The sequence below is a fragment of the Eucyclogobius newberryi genome, unplaced genomic scaffold (genome assembly GCF_026437365.1).
Source record: "Eucyclogobius newberryi isolate DKJ021-1_F unplaced genomic scaffold, fEucNew1.0.hap1 SCAF_6, whole genome shotgun sequence".
Classification (NCBI taxonomy): Eukaryota; Metazoa; Chordata; class Actinopteri; order Gobiiformes; family Gobiidae; genus Eucyclogobius; species Eucyclogobius newberryi.
In genome coordinates this window covers 17,138,129-17,156,590 of record NW_027316278.1, presented here as the reverse complement: position 1 = coordinate 17,156,590, position 18,462 = coordinate 17,138,129, and the positions used below count along the sequence as shown (strand labels likewise).

The 18,462-nt window shown below is 38.0% G+C and overlaps 1 protein-coding gene across 1 annotated transcript in view; it reads right to left on the bottom strand.

The window, feature by feature from the left end:
* adgra2 (adhesion G protein-coupled receptor A2) overlaps positions 1-15,344 on the bottom strand; it is a 46,913-nt gene extending 31,569 nt beyond the window's left edge. Inside the window, exon 1 of the mRNA XM_072432587.1 lies at positions 14,714-15,344. Within this exon, the coding sequence (XP_072288688.1) occupies positions 14,714-15,003 (290 nt within the window). The 5' untranslated portion in view covers positions 15,004-15,344. The remainder of the gene's footprint in view (positions 1-14,713) is intronic.
* Positions 15,345-18,462: the final 3,118 nt, after the last annotated feature.

The window sequence follows — 18,462 nt, the reverse complement described above, 5'->3', positions numbered from 1 at the left end:
GAAAAAGCATTGTTCATTTTTCATGTTGAAAACAATGCAAAAAGTACAACTGTGCACAAGGAGGTCTGTAAATAGTTTGTCATTCCCATCAGGCCAAACAGGAAACCCAGCCAATTAGCTGTTTATGCTGAAGTCAGTTTCCAAAGGTCAAGGGTTGCACTGCGAGCACTTTCCAGATGACGTTTTAAGTCGTTAGGGCCGGACTTTGGCAGGAAAGTCTTTATAGAAGTTATTAGTTTGAATGTACACTTCTTGTTGTAACGATGTCTGGAAATAAATGATGGCTTGATAGAATATAACTGAATGAGTCAACGCTGGAAGGACTATGCAGACACAACTGATCAAAGTGACTGGTGGGGCAATAGCCAAAACACCATATGAGTCACTGCATCTTCTCCATCGAAGAGATGGAACCAGTGCATTTGCAGAGGCGATGGTCACATTTACATAGCACTTTCCCACCTTCAAGGCGCTCTAAGCTCTTTACATCAAGGCACCACTCACCCATTCACACGCACATTTACACATCAGTGTACGCAGACACTGAGGGTGAATGCGGGTTAAGTGTCTTGCCCAAGGACACAACAGCAATATTCACTTGAGACAGCTGCAATCGCAATGCTTTACCAAGGATGTTCATGTCGTGAGTGGGATTCAAATTACCAACCTTCAAAAGATGAGCTAGAGAACCTGACCCAGAGATCTGTGATGGTTCAAGTTAAAGTTCTAATTATATTCATGTTAAATTGATAATGTGCGGTTGGCAAACAGACTTGATGTTATGTCTAGAGTGACCTTTCTGTTGTTCTGTTGTCGTGACTGTGTTGATTTACTCCAGACAGTATACGGTCTGTATCTGTGTTAGCTCTTTAACATCTCTCACTCTCTTAACCCTTTCAGACCACAAAGAGCCTCTAAGATAGTGCACGGCTGATTGAATCTGTCTTATCAATGGACAAACGCAGGGCCACATGTCGGGCCCCAGGATCCCAGCCACTCATGTCATCTAATTCATTTATGTGTTGATCTAAAGACAGGGACAGGGTCATATGGGAGGACCACACAGACACACACACACACACACACACACTCAGTCACCATCACGCACGAGACACATCAACTGCACTAGAAACAGATATTTGTAATAGCTTTTATTCAAAATAGTGGATTTTATGGTCTTTGGTTGATTTGGTTCCAATCCAACTTTATTTGTACAGCACCTTTTAGCAACTCAAAGTGATAAAAATCAAATGGAATCATAAAGGAAGGTCAGAGGACCAAACAATTCATGGTTGGTTAAATGCCCAAGAATAAAAATGGGTTTTTAAACGAGACTTGGTTGGGAGTGGAAAGTAACAAAGTTAGTAAAGGCAAATGTTGTAGATATACATACTCAAGTCATTTTTACAGTTTACACAATTCTTTATCAAAACTACTGCCTTTAATAAGATAAGATAAGATAATCCTTTATTGTCCACACATGGGGAAATAATGCTTCAACTGTTCTGAAAATCATTGTGGAATACTTTTACTTTTTCATTTTTACTTTTTAAATGTTTTTCTATCTGTACTTTTACTTAAGAAACACAATTAAACTTTTGTTTGCATATAGCGTGTACTGGAAATTAATTACTGTTTGTTATGCAATGTTCATAAGAGGACACAATTAAGGACGGCTTAAGGGCATTGGCTGCTGAAATATGATAAAAAAAAGAATGAATCAGGCTGTTTTTGTGAGTCTTAGAGGGGAAAGACACTTGTTCCTGTCCCAGACCACTGCCGCTCCGCTCTGTGTGATGCCACTCACTTTGTTGGTTTGCTTAATTTGTTTCCTAAAGCCACAAAGACTTTGAGAGCCACACAGAGCCACGACAACATGTTACAAACCCCAGGAACTCACTCATGTACTTCCGCTTTCCCCCTGACAGGAACACACTCACTCCAAGCAAAGACAGTCCTGTTTGTACCACAAAGACTGAACACTAACTGCAAGTAATAACACTACCTACCACCAGGACTGCTACTATACTACTACTTCTTCAGCAAATACTACTGTGTACAAACTGTCAGACACTGCCAAGTAAAAAATTGAAACATTGTAAAAACACATTATCCTTCCAGAATGAACAAACAAGCAACAAACTAAACTCTTGGAGTCAATATTGTTCAACTCTTGTGGTTATTGTGGCCATAATAGTGAAAAACATCCAGAAAAATACAGGACATAAATCAGAAGCATTAAAATAGAATGAACCTTCACTAAGATAAAGATCATTTCAGAAAAGAAGTGAGAAGACCAGTGTTTACGAGTGCACAGACAACACAATGACTATGTTAGACAAGACAAATGAATAAATAAAAACAAGGAATTAAAAATGTATTAAAGCAATTAAAAAGCTACTTAAAAGGAATTTAAAATGTTCTACAGAAAAAATATGGAAAGCTTCAATCGAAGTTGCAACTTGTTCCATCTGTATGGCCCATAAAAGCACTCTTACTTCACTGTTAATGTTAGGAATATCTAAAGTGCGTCTGTGCTCTAGTGCAGAGGGTCATAGCCTTTTCAAACTTTGGACCCCCACAGTAAAACGAATTAAACATCTATAATGATACGTTGTAAATCTTTAGAATTTAGTTTTTTGCATTTATGTTAGTAGCTTGTTGTGGCATTGGGCACAGTTTCACTAAAACTGTAAAAAATACAGTCTCAGAGTTTAAAAAAAAATCATCTTCCCGATCCCCACTTTGGGAACTGCGATGCTTTAAAGGTGATGTTTAATCAAAGGCAATTTTTTAAAGATAGCTTTGTACATAAAAAACTAAACAATGTTATTCACATCCAACATTTCAGTACAAAACACAGTGTCATTTTATACTGCTTTGAGAGGTTCTGCGAAAACAGTATCTTGTTTTTATGTGTTTGAAAATCACAATAAAATATCATCTTGAATTTAAACGGTATCAATAAAAGATGATAATTTTGCCTGAATAATTGTCTTTCAGAATGGTCCATACAGTTGTCATAATTTGAACTATAAAAAAGATAATCCGTCCGTGACTGCTGAGTGGCCGGCCGGCCGGCAGCAGACACAGAGGCGCAGGTTCAGCGTCACGAGTCAAAACAAGCGGCCACTGTGTAAACACCATTTAACTTGGAATAGGTCTTTTACACAGGAGGACCACCCTTGAAAGAGATTGGTAACGTGCCATAAATCCACTAACTCTTTAAGAGGGTCTCAAAACCTCATTATTGAATTAAGTCGGGTTTATTTAGTGCTGGCTTACTAATGCAGGGCCTTTATCAAGCAGTGAATGAGCGCGAAAGCCGTTCTGCTTTGGAGGTAATTAAATCAGCAACATAATTCTCTTTTTACATTAAACTGTTATGTCTACAATAGAGCCATACGTGTTCACACTGGTTTCATTAAGAAGTTGTTTAAGTACAGTTTTGGTGCTGTTCTTGTAGTCAGTGGTGGGAAGTATCAAAGTACAAAAGTAATACTGTACTTAAGTAAAATGTTTAGCTATCTGTGCTGTACTTTAGTCAGTTTTACAGTGGATACTTTTTACTTTTACTTCACCACATTTGTGAGCAGGTATCTGTACTTTCTACTCCATTACATTTTTGAACTGGACTGAAAAGTAGAAAGTAGAAGTATCTGAGTACTACAATCAAACCAAAATGTAAAAAAATTCGCAAATTGATTCGAATTACTACTCTAATGACCAAAAATCTGCCCAATTCTTAATCACACACTTTCGTAAAATCGGTGTGAATTTTTTTTACTCTAATAGAACATTTTTAAATGGATACTACAAAATTTTGACATAAAATTATTTTTGTATGCGATACTTTTATTATATTACTTTTACTTGCCTAGTTTTTGCTCCCATATCTGTACTTTTACTTAAGTAACAGAACAGTGTACTTCTTTCACTGCTGAGTCTGGTATGGTCCTATTGTCTGGTGTTGGAACCATTTGTGTCAGTGTATATGAACTTATACTGTTGGTTTTAAACAGATTTTATCTCATTTTACTCCTAGTTTAGAGACTGTTTAGCATTTCACTTCTGCTTTTGTCCCAGTTTTGTCCTGACTACACTTGTTGAATACAGATTTATAGCTGCAATGACAATTTTCTGAGGTGGAACTTGGTGTAAAATGTATCCCTTCATGTGTTTTTTATTGTTTTTTTCCCTTTCTGCACTCCTATTTACTTTCCCAGGGTTGCATTTCAAACACACTGGCAGCTCATTGTGGAAAACTAAAGTGGACATGGCAACGTTTCTCTTTGTATTCACATAACACTGGAGGTAATGAGGTTAGACGTATTGGAACAACAAAATATTGCGGTGCAACCCGAAAAGATGGATTAAACAGGCTTTTAATTTGTAGCTTGGCTGTTAGCAGCTTTTTCCAGGACTGTTCAATACACACACATGCCAGGATTAATGCATCTGAAAACACATTACACAGTGCACTACGTCATAGACCGAGAAATATTGAACGTTACTGTGTCAAATTTGCAGAAAGATGACAGTAAAATCATAACGTAGTGAAGATCAATTGGCAAGATGGTAAATACAAGAGAAAAATACCAAAATACCATGTCAAATCAACAGTAGAAATGACAGAAATGCAAGTTAATGTTACACAATTAATTGGCTTTGCTTCCTCATCTCCAGTTGACTTCCATTGTATGTACAATTGTATGGACAGAGAGGAAAGTACTTCTGTTGGTGAACTATACTGGTGTTTTTGCCAGGTTTTAGAATCACAACCACCAGAAAAGAGTGGTGTCATTTGAGGGAAGATAACATGTTTGCTGTTTAATTCTGTCTGAGGTTTGGCCAGACCTAGACTTTTGAGTGTTTATAGTTCAGAGAAAAGTAAATGATCATTTCAGGAAGGACTGTGGAAATGCAATGAGCTGTCTCGCTTTTTTAAGATTCAGGATTTATTATAGAACAAAATACATGTAAAATGGCTACACACAACATATAGTCATTTTCACTTTTAGACACCAGCACAAAACTATCTAATTCCTTTAAGTGACAATTTTAAAATGTTCAAAATGATTTGCCCATTAGACTTACACATCTATGGATTAGTACTGTACATTTACATAGCTGTATTACTCATAACACTTTGCCTGGCCAGCCAAGAATACATAAAGACTATACAAAGATGATGAGGTAAGTCTGGAGACCGGTTTTTATCTCAATATAGGAACAAAAGTTCAAAGTTTCTGATTTGTATACATTTGTATGTAGAAACTGGCAATTGAGACTTGGATTTGCAGTTTATGACTTGTGAACATCTCTGCAATCAGGGTCTCTCGTGGTCCGAGGGCTCTGCCGACATTTTTGGGCCGATATGGGTCGGTTTTGCTAATTCTCACCAAAAATATATGATTTAAAATGACTATTAGCATACTTACAGTCTACACCTCTCACTGCTCTGCATAATAAAAGTATGATAATGAAAACATAATCAATAGAAGTTAATTTTAGACATCCGCAACCTTTTTTTTAACTCATAAGAGAGCAGCGTAAACATAATTTGTGCAATGCCATCATCACATTTAAGTGTTGAAATAAAGCTTTATTATTATATATATCAAATATCAGCCTATGCTTGAGATTTAAAACCAATTCAAGCCAATATCAGATCAGAAAAAGAGCAAATGTATATCTTAAAATATATACACTGAAAAACATTGTGGATTCATGCAAAACACTGTTAATCTGAGGCAAATTTTCATCTGGTCTGGATCTGGTCTTTGTGACAGTAGTGTGTCTGCTTTATTCATTATTAAGGAATGTCAAAAGCAAATTTCGTACATTTTTCCTAGTGACAGGTGTCGAGAGTAAAACCTCCTCTAATACACGCATGCTTTTGTCTCCAGAGGACACTTTCACCGAGACAAGAGATGAAAGACGCTCTTCGAGTAGGTGATGGCCGTGTCTCCTTTGTTACGAGAACCTCATGAGAGCTCTGAAGACCAAAAAACAAGGGTCCTGCACCAGAAATACTTAACCCTTTCTCAGTGCAAACATGGAAACGCTGCTGTCCCGTACGAGCCCCCATGTGCCCCGTGCTTGTCCTGACAACCTGTGTTGGTGCAGACAAATGAACGTAAGAGAGAGACTAAATGCCCTTGAGGACAACAGGCACTTTACGTCCAAATGTGAAAGCTGCCTTTGTTCCGCTAAAGGGCTTGTAGTTTGCAAGATACATACTGCGTCTGCTTCATTTACGCACTTACGGGGCCGTGAAATGGCACGCAAAACATTTAATCAGTTTCCAAATCATTATTATTGAGTGTAAGTGAGAAGACGCCACATTAAAGATGTCGCGAATGTTCAAGTATGAATGACAAAACAACGTAAAAGAAGTGATTTATGGCTTATAGGGAAACACATTAGCCGTTGTGCCTTGGAGCCAGAGAAGAACAGCCTGCATTTGATACGTAAAGCCACTTATTACAGAGTGCCCGGCATTGTGCTTTACCAGGCTGGCTTTGTGGTTTGTGGCTTCGTGTGTGCGACCGCTCACATTTATTTATGCTGAAAGCGTGTGTCTGCATGTGTGAGCGGGTGCGCGCTTGAGTGGGCCAAAAAGCACGGTCTAAAATTAAAATACAGGTTTTTTAAAATGTCTCTAATTACAGAGGAGGAGGACTGAAGACTATTTTAAGGGCGTTGTGGTCATGCACGCCCTGCCCCTGTCCGCAAAATGAGCCTATTTATGCAACAAATACAGAATATGGCAGGCAGGAAAGGTCATTTAGGCTATCTACTGCTTATAAAAGACTGCTAAACAAAGAGATCATTACTCCCTTCCAGAAAAATCCACATTTTGAAATAAGGCCTTAAGACTCATCATTTTTAATATTGCTTATCACTAACTTATAGCAAGGTTATGTAGGAATTCCTGCTTTCATTTATTTTAGTGTCATAAATGTTTATTATTTGCATTCATTAGAAATGTGGAAATTGTGTGAATTTTTATATTTTAACTCTTTGTAAAGTACTTTGACGTAAACTATGCATTTTGACTATGCTCCTGCTGCAATTACTTACCATTTTTTAATAGAAAACAATTTATAACATGAACATTCCCAATTGATAAAGTGTGTCAATACTTAAAGAAGTTAAAGTAATACATTTAAATCTGTTTTGCCAGAGTTCAGATATATTGTAAAAGGGGAAAATGCGCTGTTTTCCTTTAATTATAGCATTTCTTTTTTTCTCCGCAAAGTATGAAGTTGTTGTTGGCTTCAGCGTCACGGCAAAACTCGCTCTAGCCTCTGAAAGTTGTGAAAAGTGATTATAGGTAAGAGAGCGATATATATGAACAGCTGAGAGTTTAAAGGTTTAAAATTAACTAGATCAATTCAAGTCAATTTATTTTGTAATGCCCGAAATCACAACAGCAGTCGCAACACAGATTAACCAATGTTCATAGGAAAGTAGCAAATATCCCAGCATCACCTGTCCTTAGACCCTCCTTCTCAACCAGGAAAAACTATCAAACCTCTTTTTCAAACTAGTTTTGTTTCTCTTATTTTTTGAAATGGTAAAAATCAGAGAAAGTGCCTTTAAATACAAATAATCAAGGCTTTTCTGAGGAATAGATTGACAGGCACCACTCCTGACTATTTGTACGACTGTAACTAAGACTGCATTATTTTTCTTGTCATGTTCTTTTTCTGAGCCTTGATTTTAAATGGTACAATCAATTTACCACGCAATTAAAGACAAATTAAGTGTGAATTGACCTCCACAGTCGAGGTTTTGGGAGTAAATTACTACACGGTCAGAATCAGAATCAGAAAAGGTTTATTGCCATTGTCATTGAACACATTTCGCAAACATAGCAACTTGTTTCGGCGTTTAAGGTGCGACATAAAACAATGAACAAAGTTTTCTGTAAATATCTCAAATAAAGTTGAAAGCTTTCTGGGAGCAAATCAGCTTTTATTAAATATCTGTTTCTGAAACTTTACAAAGCACCAAAGTATTAAATCCTTTGGACAGTTTTAAGATTTAAATGTGTTTTTATTGGCTGAAAACAACCACATAATGGACATTCTTTACCCTGTCGTGTCCGTAAACCCTTTCTATTTGAATTTTTCGAAAAGTCTGGTGGAAGAATTAAAGACTCCGACTGTTCAGCCCATTGAGTTTATCAAAGTGAATGTAGAAACTGCAGGTATAATGAATCAGTATTTAAACTGAATAAAAGAAGAAACACAAGAGCTGTAAAAGCCAATGTTTTTAACCTTTTCTTTGGTAATTAGTGGAATGCCCACCTCAAACTGTCTCACCGTTCGCTCACAAAACTACCCACTGTTTTCTGTTCATGGGCAAAGGCTGCTGGGAAAAATCAGGCAGCTCTAACAAAGGGTCAGATAAAATGTTTCTGCCCTAGATATTCTCACGGTGCTTTTGGACGCAACTGAGAAAATGTTGTATGTCTGTTGCCCGGCGATGGAGAAAATGTATTTATACATTTTACTAATACGTCAACTAACCACTAATGCCACAAATGTACTAACTAAGGTTATGATTAAGGTTTACTTTATTGTTCAAACTCTTTTTGTTCCCTTGAGCAAGACACTTTCCCCATTGTGTTACTGCAGAGATTCTGGCAACAGAATGGGACTCTACAATCTAAAATGTTGTATAAAAGATGTTCCTTTTTAAAGAAACACGCTCACATGGGAAATTACATGCAATGACATTAATTTAATGGAAACTAATCGGAACCTCAACTATCAAACATGAATAAATCAATAAGAATACAACTTTGACTAAGATGAATATGTGGTAACATAGTTATACAGGTTATAAAAGTTAATTTGACCTAATACGTCCCCTTTATTTCACTTACAGGCTGTGACTTTCCCGTCCCTTAAGTCAGAGAATCTTCCTTGTAATGTTAAAAAACTTAATTTTCACATCTTTTTGTGTCACTTCCCTTCCTCTGGTTGTTGTAACACCAAGCTGGTTGTAACACCACTATTCAATGACTACAGCTGTTACTGCGAGAGGAAAATAAATAAACATAAAGTCACACATGAGAAATGATAAAGAGCAAAAAGCTGCCACAAATACTACAGGCAGAGACTTGAATGATCATATAAATTGTACTTGTACTGTTTGTATAACTACTGCAGTCATTTCGAGTACATTGTAGTGGAAATGGATAAAGCTCATAATGCAACAGTCAGTTCATTTAGCTACTGCTGCTTAACACAGCAGCTACAGTTTATGGTTTATGGTTCCATCAACACAGTTTATTAAATACATATTGTAAATCTTCACATCTGTCCCAGTTGCTTTGAACCGTCTCATATTTATAGCCAGAGGAATGAAATAAAATATGATTGGGGCGGACTGTTAATACTTTGTGGTCATATGTTACAGTAAGCACATAATAAATGTTTCTGAGCAGTGTGAGGCTTGTAACCTGCTGGTAATGGACTGAGCTGATATTTGCTGAATCAAATCTTACTGACAATTAGGTCTAATGTTTTTCCAGGTCCTCAAACTTAAATACTTAAAACTTCATGTATTATTAACTCTCCACTCTCAGAGGGGGTTTATGTTCTGCGGCAGCCACAGCTGCCCCGAGACTGATGGAAGTCATAACCCCTCTGACCACCTTCAGTCACTCACACACCACATTCATATAGCACCTTTATATAAGCAGTTATTTTAGTGACAAATACTTGGAACATGCTGCACATAATTGAAAAAAAAGTCAAGTCTGATCAGAAGACCTACTGTCCGATAATGAAGAAACTACATCAAACTGCATTAAACTCCGAGCTTAAAGCATTGCTTTGCTTCAACTCTACAAGGGCGGCAGCTACTTCAAGAAGTACTGCCAAAGCTGCAAGCACTACTTACATGTAGTAATCACAGGATTCCCACATTTTCTCTACACCAGCTTACACAAGTGAATTAAGGATTTAATAACTGTTTAAGACTGAAATAAAGTTATACATTTGACTGGATTCCAGTGAAAAACCCATTATCTCTGTATTGCTGTTGACCCGGACAGGAACCTGAGGGCCAGCCGCGGTCAGCGCTGAGGAAGGGGGAAGTTCTGGCAAAGGAAACTCAGAGTCAGACATTTCTGGAGAAAGATAAGACAAAGCACAGCAAAAGGAAAAACTATCATAATAATACAAACCCTCTGGGAGGAATGACATTACAAAGACAACACAGATATCCTCCTTTTCCTAAAAATGTTCTAACTCTTAATCTACAAACTTAATGAGGTGATAAAGTGATATGTACTTTCACTAGTTACTGAGAGATGTCCAGTTTCTCTGACTTATAACAAAACCCTGGGCTTGTGTGGCATGGGCAGGTGCTGCAGCTGGGTGGAAAGCTCCAAGATCACATGTCATGCTTTTGTTTGCTTTTTTGATTTATTGCTGACCGCTGCCCCACCCAACCTGTGTGGAGGAGGGGCCAGCGCACTCTACTCTCCACTCTCAACACCTACAATCACATACATAAATTCACCATAATCCACCGCTGATAAGATTCTAGACGTTGCATTGAAAGTCCTTCCCGGCCCAAACGTAAACCGCTGACACATCTGGCTGCGCTCTTTGGCTTTTCTCCGCTCGTGCCACATCTGACAAGCAGCATGAGACGCAGAAGATAAGACCGTCGATTAAAGACTCACTGGTCAATAGATAATACTGGTGGTGTGATTCGCTCCTGACAGAGATGAGATAGTAGCAACCCATAAAAAAAACAGACTTTTTGGTAGTGGTCCAGATGAATAACTGATCGTTTGTGGTAAGATAAATATGACAAAAGTTGGTTATCTTCAAAGAGGTTCAGTTTCCTGCCGGCGCCATTGGACACACATAATCAAGATGAGAGCAGCAATAAAGTGGGAGTAGCTCGATAAGAAACTATAACTGACACTTATTTGAGTTATTATGTTTTATAAATGACAAATAAAAAGGAAATTAGTGCTATGTTGTTTACGGCGTGCTGAAGATGAGACAGGCCTTTACTCCAGACTACAAACAGTAACATCATGTAGAAAAGATGGACCCTTCAGAGAAGTTCTACCCACACAACTTCTGCCACTACAAAGCTGCTGAATAGCTTTCTCTGCTGTTTACAGTCGTGTCTGGCATTGCATCCCTGCCATTTCTGGCTCAACTACAACAATGTTTCAAACAAATGTCCAGTCCTCACTGCAGCTATTTTTGACAAAGGGGCATCGGCCAAGCCCAGGGCTCGAGTGGCCTTAAAGTCAGTGACACCGAGCAAACATCACTGTGAACGATCTGTGGGATGAAACACATTCTGCACAATCCATTTATCAAACTAATCTATAACATATCCTGTACATACATGAAGACTGAATGCTAATCGTTGTACAAATCTCTATCATTTAAATTGATTTTAAAATGTTGTAAAACATAATATGTTTGAGTAAGTGACAACTTACACAATTGTGTTGTATGTGTGTATTTATCAAATCCTGCAGTGAGAATTCACATTTTTCTGTACTTTAGTTCATTTACCTATAACAGCAAAAAATAAATAAGTACAAATGTTAAAGCATTGTACAGTACGGATTGCTAAATTTTTACTGAAGTAAATTTTACAGAGGATAGTTTATACTTTGATGTCACTACATTTGAGATCTGTACATTCTCCTCCACGACATGTTTTACACTGGACTAAAATGTTTCATGCGTAAAGCTTTTGAGTTCAAGTTCTACGAGCAAACAAACACAAATGAGGAACTATTGTTACTATTCTTTATTTTAAAAGTACAACATTTAATGCTTAAACTTTTCACAAAATCGATGTGAAAAACTTTTAATTTGAGATGTTTTATGTGAAACTTTTATTGAGTGCTTCTTCCCCCGCTGAAGAAATCCTGTTTCCATGTCATGTATTGCCATTGGTTTCAAATTGTGAAAACTTATGGTTAAAAAAGGTCATTAAAAAGTAGTCCATCTTCTGAAAGTTTTCATATCTTCAGGTTTTCCCAGGATTTGAATGTTGCGCTGCTGTGCTCCTCGTCTGGTGAAGCTGTGGGGAGTTTTCAGTCTCAGGGGGCACATCTCTCTGAAGCGCCTGCCAAACGTCTCCTCCATCCTCGTTCCCTCTCTTTGTTCCCTAACCAATTCTCCTGCCTCCTCTCCTGACTTCCTTAAGTATTTCCTTCATTAAAATCCCACTTCTTTTTTTCTAACTTTCACACTCTTATCGGTTGCTCCCTTCCCCTTCCTCTCTCCGTGATTCAGCTCCGCGGGCTGTGCATAATTAGCCCTAAACACAAGGCTGTGCGCAGGCTCACATCTGGAAAGAGTTTGGACATGGCAGTTTCCAACCAAGACGACTAAATATTTAGGTTGAGAGTTACTGCGTGTGGATGAACTCATGATAGAAGGGGGCAGAAAGGGGAGCAAGAATGAAGATGAGGACCAAGAAATTCACACTGGACAATAGCGCCATAGGTGTTGGGGTTTTCAACCTAATTTACTTTGCTTTTGTTCATTTGGAGCTGGTTTAGTCCTGTAAAAGCTTTATTTTGTTCTGGTTTAGTTTAGTCTCCAGATTTTGGGTTGTCTCATCTTGGTTTTTACTTATTGTTCACCTGGTTCAGAAGTTCAACCCTGATTCTGACTTTTTAATGAGGACCTTTTTTGGCTGATTCTTATTAAACAATACCTTTGTTTCTGGATTTAAGATCTTGAGGTAGTGCTTGGTGCGTATAAAAAACGTAAAACGATTGCAACACACAATAACTACGCAGTGAGTTGCACATTCACTTAAGCCAAGAGCCATTGGAAGCGCAGAAAAGGTGAGAATATAGGAGCAACTGGTTGCTGCTTTTTGCCTGGCAGGAACAACAAACATGCTAACTAATAGTTTTAATAAACAAAACCCCGTTGGGATTTCCCATGAGGCTAAGGGGCCTCAGCTGGAATGTTCACAGGGGCCAGCTGTTGTGCATTACACTGAGCAGCCGCCCGGAAGCCTGGGCCTGTGTCTTGCACGGACCCCAGTCGTCACGAATACACAGAGGAGCAGAGCAGAGGCAGCTATGACCACAGATCCAGCACAAGGGCAGGTCCCAGGTGTCGACCGCCACAGGACGGTTTGGGACGGTGTCTGCGGCCTGATGCCGGAATGTCAGGAATAACAGGAATATCAGCGCTGCTTCCCACATTCCACATCTGGAGCTAATGCAGAATGCTACAACAAAAGCGCTGCATGGGGAAACTTTTTGGGGAAGAGAAATAATCTAGGTAAAGAAAATGGCGGACATCAGAGCATGAATGAAAGGCCATTTTTAATAAACTACATCATCAAACCCATTTGGATGTTCTGCCGTGCTCCCAATGCAATGTGTTTGCCAGATGTTTATCCTGGTGTTATTATGAAAGACACATAAGGGTCTATAAGTGGTATCAGGCTGGCTCTCCAGGGCAAATCTCACCACTTTACCTCAGATGCCTGATCCGTAGGGAGACTTTGTGAAGGCCAATGTGTTTTGAGAATGTATCGTTCTGTTGTACTCCCACCTAAAGACGAAGCATCAAGTATGTGACACTGTGTGGGAACTGGCTAAAGTCAGAGCAGCTGCAAACCAAAGTGATGACAAAATTAAATTCCAGTGAGAAAACACCACCCAGAAATATGTGTCACTGAGAGATAGTGTATTTATTGCAGCCATTGATGTATTTTGGCTAATGCTGCTAATGATGAAGCTAATGTGTAAATCTCTATTGATAAAGTTGAATAAGTCAGTATATGAATGAATCCAGAGGCTCACAGTACGTCATCTGCGTCAGTCCCAAACAGGAAGGGCATCCGGTGTAAAGCCTCGGCCAAGTGAAAATGACAACAGAAGATTTACAGAGCAAATCAATGAAGATACATTGAAAGTTGTAGAAACACACAAATTGGAAATGGGATTTTGTTTTTTTGTTTTTTTTTGACAGAAGCAAGTCAAGGACAAAGAGCTTAAGAGTTACATTTGTTTTCTTTCTACTTTTGTAAACACTCTGCACAGAGAGAAAGTAGCAATGGTGGGACAAATAGTGAGTGAAATTTAAAGTGACAGAGTTGTGTCAAAGAGGCAGGACCAAAATGACGAGTACAGTGGCCTGCCCTCGCACTGATCTCTCCCAAAGTCGTACAAAGAGGAGACACACAGCCCTGCTTCACTCAAAACTAGATCAAGATGTAAACTTCTGACCCAACAAGTCAAATTACTGCAACAAGTCCTGAGTACAGTTAAAACTGAGACCATGAGGTCACAGATCTGCAGGGAGGACACTGAAGTCCTGATACGTGCAGTGTTCACAAATCACAAACCAAATATCACAGAACTCATAAGGAGAAATAAGCAAACAAACAAAAGACTGTTTACATTGGACACCATTATTCATTGTTTTATAGTACACCATATCACCTAAGCAGGATAATATTCTGTTTTGCACACTGACAATAGCATTTTTTTAATCCATTATTTGTTTGGTTTTAACAGATTATTTGTTTGTTTTTTACGTTTTCAAGTTTAGTGAAACTTTTAACACAGCAGACTTACTGACTGAGGCCACATTTGGGTTTAAGAGTAGCCTATGAATAAACAAATCCCCAAATAGAAGCTAATGGAGAAATACATAAACTGTGTATTTGGACTTACAGAGTGACGGTTCTGTTGGGCAGCAGACTGGGCTCTGGAGGCTCAGACAGCTCCTCTTTGCTGCAGCTCACTCTTCTCCCCAGCACCTGGACCCCGTGGCCCTTGGAGCGCTCGTCCGTGCAGCTGCAGCCGCCGGTGGAGGCGATGGGCCCGGGACAAACGCCCTGTGACCGGCCGAGCTCCAGAGGCAGCGCGTAGAGGAGCAGCATCAGCACCAGGCGCGCGGGGATGCCACACATTGTCCTCGGGCTGGATGACACCTCAGCTGCACCCCCTCCTCCGGTCATCATCCCATATCTCCAGCCTGGAACTCGGAGCTACTCCCACGGCACCGTTATGTCGCAGCAGTGCACGCGCTCCTCTCCGATCACAAATAAAAAGTGTAACAAACTCACATCCAGCTCACGCACTGACACTTTTTACTTCTCAGAAAGTGATCCCGCGACTCTCAACTCCCATCCAAAAGTCCCTTAAGAGTGGACAAAACTTCTGACAGTCGCGTCGCAAACACCCAAGGTCCCTTTTCTCCTCAAAATCTCTCAAAAGGCGTTCACGGGAGAAGACGTGGACAGAAAGCAGAATTGTTCTCTCACTGTCCCAGGATGTGCGTTCCTAAACTAGTGCTTTTCCCCCTCACCACTGTCTCTGTCACACCGCCGTCCACTGAGACAGAAACTACAGCCCAAGTGCGCCCATTCCGTCTGAGGGTGCGCGTCTGTCCCAGGGTCCTAACGCATCCAAGTCGGGACGTCACGTGACCGGCACCAAGCCCCCCGCTCTGTCACTTTGTGTGAGCAGAACTAGAAAGAAGTATTAAAAGGAGACAAATATGAGGAAAAAGCCACTGTAATGAGCTTTTAACTTTTATTTTGACTCATCAGTTTCCTCTACATGTTTGAGTTAATCCTGTATTGTCCTGCAGCTGAGGCTTGAGTGCTTAAAAAAGTCCTGTTTTAACCCACCCTCTATCCCCACCCACTCATTTTAAATCATTAAAGACTCCCGAGTGATTCGTGTTTGGTTCTAAACTGTCACTTTTCCAAAATAAAAGTATGTAAATAAGAATCTGCTGCCTGTTAAGGTGAAATATTATCCCATAGTAGATTTCAATTGTTTCTCTTTTGACTTATTCATTGTTCATTGTTTTAAATTGCACCAAATCACCAAGTTATGTTTGTGAATTCTGTTAATTGACAATGGCAATAAACCCTGTCTAATTCTCATTCTGATTGTGAAATGTCACTATGAAGAGACTTAAACTTATAAGTTCTGCAGTTTGGAACAGGAAGTCTAAGGAAATGTTAATAATAAATGTAATACTTTTCTTATTATTGATCCTTACAGTTCAATGCTAAGTACTGAAAAAAAACAAAAGCTATGTCTCCTTTAACAGATTAAGATTTGTTTTTTACTTGCCTATGTTCATTTTTGTTTAGTTTGGTGGCGAACAGTTATAATGGAATGTCTGTGATAATAACTGCTTAATGTGTTGTTTGAACATGACATTTCTATAGTGGCATAAAATGTCCTTCAAACCCAAGAGCTTAATACTTTGGACCTGTGGCCATTTGAGTTATGCGCATCTCAAAATACTGTTGCTATATAAACTTCCTACAAAGTCTGTCCTTCATTGATTTGCCAACCGCCAGTTTGTGGTTGGAACATTCACCAAATCCAGCGCTGCCCAGATCTAAGTTTAAAATATGTTTTGATATTTGAGTAGCAGCACAGGAATGTCATAATACGAGAAGGTGAATGAATTTGCTCTTGAAAAGGGACTGGAACTATTGGGTTTGACATGTACATGAAGATGGGGGAACCTCAGACAGTAATATAATGGTGCCTTGTGCTCGGGTTTGTTATTCCTGTGCACGATACTGCGCTCTGGAGCCACTGTGATTATTGAAAGAAAGCACAAGGAGTGGATGGACGATCGCCCCGGCAATGAAACACTGAGCTGTTTATCCAAGCTGTTAAATAAAGCTTCAAGTACAACACCCCCTCCGTCTTCGCGGGCCCAAATCATTTTCATCTGGAGAGCGCAGTTTCCATTTGAAATGTCACGTCCCAAACTACACATTATATCAAATTGTACTTAATCACATCCAGACAAACGTTAACGCGGTTCCAAAAGGTTCTTGGTGCACCCAGGAGCCCTGAGCGGCTCCTGAAGCCAAACAAGAGTTTCTCCAGCTCTCCACATCTGCACCTCATTCAGGTAAGATACAGACAAGACGTGAAGTGATGGACTATAACCCAGATTTTATATTGATGACACATGGAGCCACTGAAGAGAAGACACTAGAGTTAGAACATAACTGTGGTGTTTGAGCGTGATAAGGAAAGTAAGAAGCCTCCATAAAGTGGGCAAAGTGCGACATCTAGTGGCGCAGCAGAACACCATAGAAAATGGATGCTAAATTTTAATTCCACGTTTAGATTATGGAAAGAACTCGACAATTCTTTTCACAGTAGCATAACCATGTTCAGAGTTTCGACTGGTTTAGTAGGCGACAGTCTATGGTTTTGCTGCCCTCTGTTGGCAGCCTATAAAACAGTCCATTCTTTACCAACAGCTACATCATCTTTATGTACTCACCAGAAAGAAAAATAAATGTGCCCTTTTAATAGGCCTCAGTGGATAGGAATATGAAAATAACAACTGTGGTAATTTATTCACCTTGTTATAAGAAATTAGCTTTCTTCTTGAAGCATTAAGTGTTTGACCTCTTTCCACATGAGACATTTGACATTAACAGTGAGGCCACAGCACAGCAGCTCCATATTAGCCATATTACAGTCCTCTGTACAGTCAGAGACATGAGTTTAATGTGTTTACTGTTTAGACAGGACCAGGGGACGACTTGTGAGAAATGAGTGACTTTACATTTACATGACACGACATATTCAACACCACAAGAATTGTATATAATTTATTAAGTGCCACATTTAATGTGAACAAGTTCACCTCAGAGTACTGCTAAGAACTGGACGATGTGTATTGTAACATAACAACCTCACAATAAATGTGCATCTGTTATGCATGGTTTCTATACAAAATACATTTTCATTACAATACAGCTGTATTTCTCAAGTGAACATCTTACAAGTCCCTCATAAGCACAAGTCAGTATATATATATATATATATATATATATATATATATATATATATATATATATATATATATATATATATATATATATATATATATATATATATATATATATATATATATATATATATATATATATATATATATATATATATATATATATATTATATATATTATATATTATATTATATATTATATATATAAATATATATTATATATATATATATATATATATATATTATATTATATTATATTATATTATATTATATATATTATATTATATTATATATATATATATATATATATATATATATATATATATATATATATATATATATATATATATATATATATATATATATATATATATATATATATATATATTATATATATTATATATTATATTATATTATATATTATATATATATATATATAAATATATATTATATATATATATATATATATATATATATATATATATATATATATATATATATATATATATATATATATATAAAATGTTATAATATATATATGAAATGTTTTACTTATAAGAAAAACAGTCGAACTTTGTTTGGCCTTTTCAAGCAGAAAATGAAGGAAAAGGTATTTTCTCACTTGGACCCAGTTCACT